We start from the raw sequence: 10,439 nt of genomic DNA, 5'->3' as shown, positions 1-10,439 counted from the left end.
GCTTTTTCATTTCCACGCTAGAATGACAGCTCCTAATTTATAAATAGCTTGGAATCCCATCCTTTGGAAATTGTAGGTACATTTTTCTGTTGCTACATCAGTGTTGCTATTTGCCAATTTCCTAATCTTGTGTGCAGGACAAATGAGTGGGACCTACTTATGGCTTTCTTGTATTTTGTTTCCAATCAGTAGATGGGGACTGCTCTTCGAAGGATCTATTAGTTTCCCCTTAAAGCAGCAGAGCCCCAGGAAATCAAAAATTTCCCCATCTATTTTCACAATTTTGCAAAAGAATGTCCTATCTCCAGGCTCTAGAAAACCCTGTTAATGTGCAATTGTGCATGCAAATCAGGTACAGATTCTCTTCCAGTTACAGTAGTCATCAAGCTACCATGCAGGGTAGAAGAGGGAATAACTTGTAACTGATCCACTGAATTAAACAAAATTCCAATGGAGAGAGTGATAACACCCTTTTCATGGCTGGAAGAAAGGTAAATGTGGTTCAATTTTGTTCCTTCTCCTATAGTATGTTTTAAGGTGTAGTATTGTTGAGGTGATAAAACTCCTGTTGTGTCTAAACACAATTACTGATGTATTAAATTCAATAACTTCAAGTGGAAAAGTAGATCTGGCGTCTCCATTTGCATATTTAGATTATTGTCAATAAATAACATTAGCAATTGCTTTTGAGCACAGTAATGTATTAGGATGATTGAAGCTACCTTGTAAGTAAATATTTGTTAGTGGTATCTGGAGGTACAGCAGCAGCTTTCTACTTGTTAGTACACAGAGATAGCTTTTTAAAGGCTTCATTTGTATCTTTTGTCTTCTTAAGCGTAACTAAAATCTAATGAAAACTGGTTATTATCGATGATTTTTTTAGAGGGCTTTGGGACTTCCATGGGAACTTCTCTGTAGCAATATCAAGGACACAGTATATTTCTTGTGTATTGTCAAAAGTAGAAGAAAACAAGTCACAAAGCATAATTTTCTCAGTGTGGTGGGTTTTTCTCTGAGAGAAGGGGGTTGTGTGTGGCCTAATAAATTGAGTTGGATAATGTGTGTGTTGAATTTAAAGGGTTCAGCTGCCTGAGTTTTAGGAAAAGCAAGTTAGAAATGAAGCTGCTAAAACGATGTGTGTGTATCTACCTGTTACCCATTGTGTCTGTTCATGCATCTGATCTTATCAAGGACTTTGCTTTGTTTCTAGTTTGCATATTCTGCTGCAAAGTCCATTGTGAAGACTTGTTTGGAGGCTCTCTGAACACTGCTGCTCGTAGATTATGTGAAGAAATGGCAGTGCCAGGAAAGAACATAAAAGGCAAACTTCTGGGAAATTCTTCAGGACGATGGGACTAAACAATTTGTCTGTGTTGCAACTATCTCAACATTTTTCCTGCAAAAGCTCTTCAGGAATTGCTAGTTTCTCTCTTTTAAAGGTCATATACTTGGACTAGAATCAGGATTTTAGGGGTACTCAGATGTTTTCATTTAAGTTATGACTGGTTTTGTGCTGAATAAATTTTATACAGGGAAGATTTGTTAATGTTGAGATTTCTGTTAAAGTTAGGATATCTTAAGATGATAGGTTTTAAATTTGACTTCTTTTCTTTCTCATCCTGACAGCGTTTTAAATGGTTTTGATATTTTTCTTTCTAGATAACAAACGAGCCTTGTGACTGTGCGATTAACTACAGCTTTTCCTCCCCTCCTTTTATAGAGTTTATTTTCAAGTAGCACAACCCTGCCAGGAGCAATACTAGACTGTCGTGCTGTTCTCATCGTCGTTGGACGGTAGGCTGTTTTTGGTATTCCTCCTCTGCAGTGCCAACGCTATGTCCAGTTCTCTCAGCTGCTTCAAGAAGCCTCTGTTTGGCAGAATGCATCGGTGCCGTGATACTTGCTCAATGGCATCCACCACTGTCATGTTCTTGTAAATCATCAGGTAAGCCAAGACCAATGTGGCTGACCGGCTGCGACCCATAGCACAGTGCACGAGGACCTTGTCTGTGGAAACAAAGAAATATGATGCAGAGAAGACAGTGGCAGATTTCTTTTTCTTAATGTGAAGTTTTCTGTAGTGCCCCTGCTCCATTTGGAGGCTTAACTACACTTACTAGTATTTTTTGTAAGATCTATTTTTTTACAGGTTGGGAAACTGAGCCTAAGTCTTTCTATGGTAAGTATTTCTGTAGTACCTGAACACAGAACACAATCTTTGTAGGAAATTACCTGTTTAATCCTAAACTAGTTATCTTTGCTTTTATTTGTAAACAATTGTTGCAGAGAAGCTCTAGGGACCTTGCTTTAAATAACAAAGCAAGCCCAGCTGCACCTTGTATTTATCACAGAGGTGTGGGAAGGTTTGTTGAGCTATCAAACCATCCTTTCATGAGGATAAATGGGATACAGGGAGGTGCATTTCTCGTTACTATGAGCTAGAGATAAAAACTGACAAAAAAATATTATTTTTGTCTTACACCGTTTTCCTTCAAGATTTGAGTCGCATTACTTTGGCCCAAGTATTTGATGTGTAAAACATTGCTGACAGGGGTTAGTGCTATTTTGAGAGTGGAAGGCATTAGTAGACTACCACGTGGATAGAAGGAAACCACTTCTTAAACTCTGGAAAAGCTTATTTAGGAAATCTTCTCTGGCTAGTAACTCCTGAATGGAATTAAAGTCACATTTTTGTCAACCCACTGTAACTCCCTCTTGTATAGAATTGTGTCCTTGCAGCAGTGGCCTATACTGTAATTGCAGTCTCTGCTAGTAGTCTTTTATCTGTGGAGAGATGTTTTAGCTTTATAACTTTGCTTGGTTTTAAATTCATGCTTCTAGTGGCAAAAGTCTGTGTTTCCAGGTGCTGTCAGGGATATAGCCTTCCTCATTTGCCATGTATAGGGAGGTGGAGAAAGCAAGTAGAAAATGGGTTCAGGTCTGCTTAACAGGCTTGGAAACTCTTCAAAAAATTTCCAGAAATGATTCAAAGCCCTTTAGGGGGTCACACAAAGGACTGAACTGCTGAAGGAAGTAGATTTGGAATGGTGTCTCTAACACTCTGTTTAGCTAAATTGCCACAGGAAAAGAAAAGAAAAAAAAAACAACAACAAAAAAACTTGTCAGGGCCAATAATAGTTTCTCTGTCAGTTATGCCTTGTGAGAAGTGTTGGGTGCAAAGCCATGACTCCTGCTGATTAACTCCTTTGCTTCCAGGCACGAGACAATGTGTTGGCACAAATAGCATTGCTGTGTAATGGATGCAACAAGAACTGCCAACACTAGAGGATTAATGGTTACAGTCTGCATCCTAATCCCAGCAGATAGTCTTAGAGGCATCTTGGCAAAATTCCAGTCTCTCTGATAACTGTAAGTGCCTCTTCCTCTCTTGGAAAATGATAATCCCTTCTATTATTACTCCAAATATTTGAAACGGATGAAAACTACCACTTGTTCAGCTCCTCACACTTATCTTTAGAACTTCCTACCTTGTAAAATGGTTGTTGAGATAGGACAAGGAAGCTTTGCTTTTGTGTGGGTGGGAAATGGGATCTTGGAGAAAATGTGCATTTTCATATATTAACTAAGGCAAAAAATGGCCATACAATTTTCTGAAATGCCTTCTAGTTGTAGGAAAATTAAGATGTTGCTTTCCTGTGTGTGTTCAAAATGACTGCCTATTACAGCAAAATGGTGGAACTCTTCTGCAGAGCTGTGTGCCTTCTGTGCTATTCTGTAGTCTCTTTAGTTTTGATGAAAAAAAAAAAAACATGCAAGTCCTCTGTTCAAAAGAGGGAATCCACTCTTGCAGTCTGTGTGATTTTGGCCAGTTATACTTAGTGGCACCTTGAGAGTTATGGAACCCCACGGAGCCAGAGTTCTGCTGAGTGGAGTCAAGTTGCTGAATTGCTCTGGTCGCTTTGCTTGGAGTTTGGGCTTGTGCTTCTTGAAAAACTGTCTAGATGCAGCTTTCACTTTACAGAGCCAGATGGAGTAGTAAATGTTGAGATTTCTGTGGTCAGATGCTTTGAGTCTTTCTATCTATGTCTAATTCTTCTCACATTGCCTTTTTTTAATCTCCATCTCTAATGTGCTTTTCCCACGACGTTCTTTGCAAGAGAAGAAAATGATGTTCTTGTCCAGTTTACTTTTTGAGAAACTGTGATACCAGGAGAATGAATACTATAGAAATCTTAAAATAGTGCCTTCTGTTATGGTAACCAGGCCTTCCTGGTATAAAATTGTAAGCTGTCCTAAGGTCTGAATTCTGTATTTTGGTAAATCCTTAAGCACAGCTGAAGGATAGCTTGCATGATTGCAAACAGAAGCTGTTTTCATAGAATCCAGAATCATAGAATGGTCTGGGTTGGAAGGAATGTTTATCATCTATTTCCAACCCCCCTGCTACAGGCAGGAACACGTCCCTCTAAACCAGTTTGCTCAAAGCTCCATCCAGCCTGGCCTTGAATGCTTCCAGGGAGGGGGCATCCACAACCTCACTGAGCAATCTGTTCCAGTGCCTCACTACTCCCACTGTAAAGAATTTCTTCCCAATATCTAGTCTAAATCTACCCTCTTCCAGTTTAAAAGTTTCCCCTTGTCCTATCATTACATGCCTTTATAAAATAAAGTCCCTCCCTAGCTTTCCTGTAGGCCCCCTTCAGGTACTGAAAGGCTGCTATGAAGTCCCCCCAGTGCCTTCTCTTCTCCGCTCTCAGGAGCCCCAACACTAAGAGCCCATCCTCATAGGGGAGGTGCTCCAGCCTTCTGATCATCTTCGTGACCCTCCTCTGGACCCACTCCAGCAGCTCAATGACCCCAGAACTGGATGGAGTACTCCAGGTGGGGTTTCATGAGAGCAGAGTATAGAGGCAGAATCATCTTCCTCACCTGTTTTCATCTTAAATCCATCTGCCCATGCTCAAAGTCTGCTAGTACTGCTCTGATGAAGGAGCCTTTCACCATCACAAAGATTTTGAAGTTAGCCAGAATTATTATATTAGAACTATTTTGGCAACAGGAAAATTACCAGATTTTCTGTCCTGTTGCGAGAAAATCTTTCTTCCTTTTTCCTCTCTGCATTTCTTGATCTCTGATGCTAAGTAACAAATGACTTTAATGGATGTAATTGTTACTGATCAGAATTGTTTAGCACCTAATACTGAATTCAAGTCCTACTTGGTTACCTCTGCAGAAAGGCACTTGGTTTCTTACTATAAAATTCTGTTTAGGAATTTGGATGTTACTTGTCAGTCAGAAAGTTGCTCTTAAATAGTCATTTCATTAGGCATTTGAAATACATCTAGGCTAGATGTGCATTCACAGAGAAGATGAACAGTGTCTAACAATCTTGCTATAGTTTAAAGACCATATGGATTTGATGGTCAGTGCACAGCTGCAGAAACAATTGCAGCTGGTAGGATCTACTTCAGAGCAGGCTTTTTTGTTTTGTAGAAGTTCATCCAGTCACTCTTTAATTTGATCCTTTGCTTCAGTACTGAACTGGTGTGTGGTACAGTCTTAGTATTTCCTGGGTTCCATGGTTTTGAAACAAGGCTCACACTTCCCCGTCTCATCCTCCCCTGCCCCAATACATACTGAGTTTCAAGTATTTTGTAGGCTTTGCAGCCTTGCCTTGTGCTTGTTTTTTTTTTTTTTTTTTTTTCCCTCAGTGCAGCAGGCAATGATGTTACAGGAATAGGAGAGCTACAGGGGTGAGGAAGTCTGCATTTCTTATTTCAGCTACTCCAGTCTGATGGTGACCTCTGGCCTCCAGCCATGGCTAGACACAGGTATGATACAGTTACCCACTCCTTCCCAAAGGCACTGCTTTAGACAGACTGTTTGAAATGTCAGCTACCTTTTTCTCAAGTCAAGTCAGCTCCTGAAGCAGTATCTCCAGATATTTGGACTTTGATTTTAAAACAACTGCTTTCAAGACTTTCTTGTGAACAAGAGAAGAGACTGTTGCTGTAGACTGTACTTGCTGAATGGCTAAAGTTGTAAAGACTTGGCTGGTTCTTAGAGGCGAGCCAGGTAGCAGCTTGCTGCACCTGAGCTTAACAGCCAGGAACAGGAGACTGGAAACTTGATATGTGACCCTCTGGTATTAAGGTCTTCGTAGCTGGAAATCTAAATTACTCTGCGGTTTTTTTGGTAAAATAGCCTGTTGACTATTTTTTTTAAAAGTTTTGGGCACAGGGGGAAAGCAGGAGGCAAAGGGGTGGGAGTGACCTTGAAAGCCAGTGAGGCCTAGGCTTTTAGCCCTTCAGCACTACAAAACCTTCTGATAGAGCTCTGCTGGAGGTCAGCAAATAATGGATTCTGGTAATCAAGCTGAGAAATTACAAAGGCTTTCATGAAATATTTTGACAACTCTGCTGTCAAGAGTTTTTTCCATCCCCAGCTGCTATGTAGATGACAAGTCTGCTGCAGCTTGGAGTGGATGTGGTGGCCAGGTAGGAAGGTGGGTTTTGTATTTGTAGAAAATGAAGCAGTGGAGTGGTGGCAGCCTAGGGCCTCTGCAGAACACCCCTTTTCTTACTGGAGACTAATTTAAGAAAAAAGACAGCTAATTCAAGGAACGTATTCAATCTCTGATTGTGTCTGAGCTGTTTGTGAAGGAAAAAATCAACAACAATAAAAAAAAAAAAAAAAAAAAAAAAAACAAAGCACCTCTCTGACAAGAAACCTTAATGCAACCTGTGATGTGGACTTCTGTCAAACTGATCAGTGTAGGTGTTCTTCAGCTGCTGCTAGCTCTGTACTGAGAAAGGTCCTACGTTCAGTTACCATCATTATCTTCTCTTAACTAGTTCCATGCTACTGACTTGGTATTCCTTGTTATCCTGTATTGGACTTGTTTCATTCTGACAGAGTTGGATGCTGTGAGCTATGCTTATAATCAGATGAGGTAAACAGTGTCCTGTTTTTAACCATTTTCAGCACCCTCCTTACTTCTTTCATCCTGAAGCGCATTATCAATGAATTTAGAAGCAGAATAAAAGAACTGGCTGAGCTTGAAAGTGGGGAGATCGTCTGCTTCCACTCCATGGTACTCCACAGTCATGTCTTGGTAATATTCTGGTCCCGTATCCACATTGCGCTGACCGTGAGCTGCATTGAGGATGTGAGTGAAGCCTGCCTTCTCAAGGCTGTAGCGATCTAACGCAGTTTTCCTGTTAAAACAAAGCAGTCTTGTAAATGACAAGAAAAGCAACAACAAAAATCTGTGATTTGGTATGTGATATTGAAACTCATAATGTTTGAAAATGCATCATTTGTCATTGTAAAGGTTGTCAAATATTGTCACTTCTGGAGAATGATCCCGCTGTAGTCCATACATATCTTTGCCTGACCCTCAGAACACCTTAAAAATGAATGTTTTCCTGGCACCCTTGTAATGCGTGCAATACCAGCTTCTGTCCATCTTATACAAGAAGAAACTCAAAATACAGAAAAAATGGAATTAATTATTTAAGGTTGTAAAAGCAAATCAGTGGCAGAACTTGAAATAGGACCTCATGAATGCTGCTTTTGCCTTCTCTCCCATCATTTGATACTGCAGAACTAATGAAAGAGTTAGTGATAAGTGAGTAGTAAGATCATCTGGGATTCAAAAAGAAATTGCTCTTTTCTAAGAAAAGTTACCAAGCTTTTTCCCCTCAATTTATACATGAGAACAAACAGCAGAAAGAAACACCCTACCTATGGTCACAAAATCCTGTCAGATTCATTTACTGTCCTGTTGACAGTACCAGAGATCTAAAGCAAAAAGAAGATATGAAATCGGACATTGGTGTTCAGTGAAAGCTGAAAGTCATACGTTTGGCTTAATATCATACTTTATTTTTGTCCTCTCTTCCCTTGGATAAGAGATGTGAGACAGGAGAGAGAATCCAATGTTTTTGTTTGCTCAGTACCCAGTGTATGTGCTTGTTGGCAGCCTGGAATTTCACAAAAATTGCATTGTTTATGGTTACTGTAAAATTAATTTTGTTTGGAAAATTTTGTTAGAGAAAGCTTCTAATTTTGGAAGGTTTTCTTTGGTAAAAGCTGTCAAGTTTTATTAGTGTACAGAAAGACTACTAAACTTTTTTTTTTAAAAAAAAAAGGCATATGCTTTATTTTGCTAATATATTTTTGCCTAACTACTGCTGCCCTAGATGAATTAGTACATCATGAAAAACTGCTTTTTCCAACTAAAAATACTTCTCTCTGTGAATGTTTCCTGAGCATTTCAATGTGTAAGTGTAGCTTCTGTCACACAAGATGTCATCATGTGCTACCAGTTATGTTTCATAATTGTGGAGGTGACAGCTCAGAGTAGCTTTAAGTTGACTCCACCTGATACGTGGATAGAGAAAATGCTTTCCATATACCAGATTTAGCTGAAAGCGTGAATTCAGCAGTGAAAGATGTTCCCAGGTGAGAACTGTGCCCTACAGGAACAGCTGCAAGAGAGATCTTAAATACTGGACATAAAGTAGGATTGCATCCTAGTTAAGGCCATAGAAAAAGCGGATGAAGTTTTTGATAGGCTGTAGATACTACCAAACTTGGCTTCTGCAAGCACTTCTCAGACTAATATGTAGGATTTGAATTAAATGATGAAGTGGTACTGATCAAGGGCAATACCAAAGAGTAGATTGCATGGCAATCATATTTAAGTTTGACACCGCTACATTGATCTGGAGTCCAATTTTCCTGTTGCCTTGATTAGGTTCTTTGGAGATTGCCTTTTGTTATAGTGAGTGCAACTAATGCATTTGTTTCTGATAGGCTTGCTTAGTCTTGTTCTGTGGCTCAGAATCTTATTTTTAAGAATTCGGTGTCCCCCACTGTTTTAAAATGTGTTCACAATGAGGGATACTGTCCTTTGCTAACTGCCTAGGCAGTCAGCTATGGTACAGTGAAAATAAGAGCTGTGGGGCAGGGGAAACGCATACTGTGGCTGACACAACCGTCATACAGGCCGTTAAACTTGAGGTCTTGCTGTGTCTGCTGGATGTTGACTGCCACTTAACGGAGAGCTAGAAAATGGCTGTCAACTTGTAGGGAGGCCTACACACTTGTAAACACAGATATGGTTGTGCCTCTTGATGTGTTTGATTGTACTGGCTTTAGCCCTTCAGTGATCTCTGACCTTGTGTGTAGCATGGTTTTGCTTTCCAACCTCAGCCAAATCTGTTGTGTAGTACCATTGTGGAAGTAGACTTAACTGCCTGTTTATTCTGACCACAGCCATTGTTGCTGTTGTTTCATTTTGCCTGATACTCTTGTTTATATCCAACGTAGATGGGAAGGAATGCTTTTGATCTTCCTTGCAGATTTCACGATGCCCGAGGCGTCATTATTTTAGATGAACAGAAGGAATAGTTCAAGCATTGATATCTACAGGTGTTCAGTTAGCTGAGGTAACTAATAGCAAGGGATCACTCAGAGACTGTTGTATGAATTGAAATTCCTTTTGGGGGGATTTAGAGTTCAATTCCTAATTCACTGTGAACTGAAAATGGCAGAGATTTTTCCCTTGCTCAGTACCAGACTCCAATGGTCAAGCTAAGACTATTCTTTTTCTCCACTTTAGGTGCTGCTATTTCCTAATAAAATACAATTAATATTTCCATTTTAGAGATAGTAGTTGAATTTAAAATAGACATTGTAAAGAAGTTTGCTACAATTGTCAGTGTAGGTGAAGCCATAACATTTGAATATTCTTTCATTTTGTCCATTGTCACCATCTGTGCTGCTGGCACTTGATTTCCTCTTACACTGTGTAGTTGCAGTCTCCAGTGTTTGCCCTGAATGTGTTTCTACGCAGAGGAGGTGAAGTGTGGCACTGAGAGATAACAGTTAAAGTTTCAGTATAATTCAGTTTAGTAAGAGATGAACCGGGCAGATTGGTCCCATATAAAAACTCATTAGCTCTTTAATTCAGAGCACATAAACATATGCTAAAAGTTAAACATACCCATAAGTCTCCCTCTGGATAGCAAAGCAGGGTGAGCAAAAGCTCAGTGCTTTGCTGAATCAGACCCTGCATTTACTGTAGGACAGATGGACTCATAAAGATGTTTTTAAAGTTCTGAGGCAACGGGGAGTGCTTCAATATGGGAATGCCACCTAAATGAAGAAAATGAGAGAGAAAGTAACTTTCACATAGGGAAATATTCATAATATTAGACTATCACCAAGAGGGAGCGACTGGCCCAAACAAAAATGTCATCTACTTGGAGATGACTCCCAAAGGAATATTTACATCTTTGAGGCTGTGCAAGGGCAGGTAAAGGTCTGCCCGAGACCTAACTGTGACCACTGTCAGTTTTAAAGCGAAGATTGTCACAAGTTTTTCTTGTGAGCAAGCACCATAGTAAATTTAGCATTCTGGAAGCAACAACCTAACTAGCTATAATGTAAAAGAAAATCCTTCCTTTTAA

The 10,439-nt window shown here is 39.8% G+C and overlaps 1 protein-coding gene across 1 annotated transcript in view; it reads right to left on the bottom strand.

Annotated features, from left to right (window-relative positions):
- Window positions 1-553: 553 nt before the first annotated feature.
- The window catches only part of DUSP29 (dual specificity phosphatase 29), a 20,902-nt gene continuing 11,016 nt past the window's right edge, over window positions 554-10,439 (bottom strand). Inside the window, exons 3-4 of the mRNA XM_003207951.5 lie at window positions 6,958-7,178; window positions 554-2,007 (exon numbers count right to left, since the gene is read on the bottom strand). Of these exons, the coding sequence (XP_003207999.1) occupies window positions 1,760-2,007; window positions 6,958-7,178 (469 nt within the window). The 3' untranslated portion in view covers window positions 554-1,759. The remainder of the gene's footprint in view (window positions 2,008-6,957; window positions 7,179-10,439) is intronic.

Source organism: Meleagris gallopavo, chromosome 8 (genome assembly GCF_905368555.1).
Source record: "Meleagris gallopavo chromosome 8, MGAL_WU_HG_1.1, whole genome shotgun sequence".
NCBI classification, from domain to species: Eukaryota; Metazoa; Chordata; class Aves; order Galliformes; family Phasianidae; genus Meleagris; species Meleagris gallopavo.
This window is presented reverse-complemented; position numbering and strand designations above follow the sequence as displayed.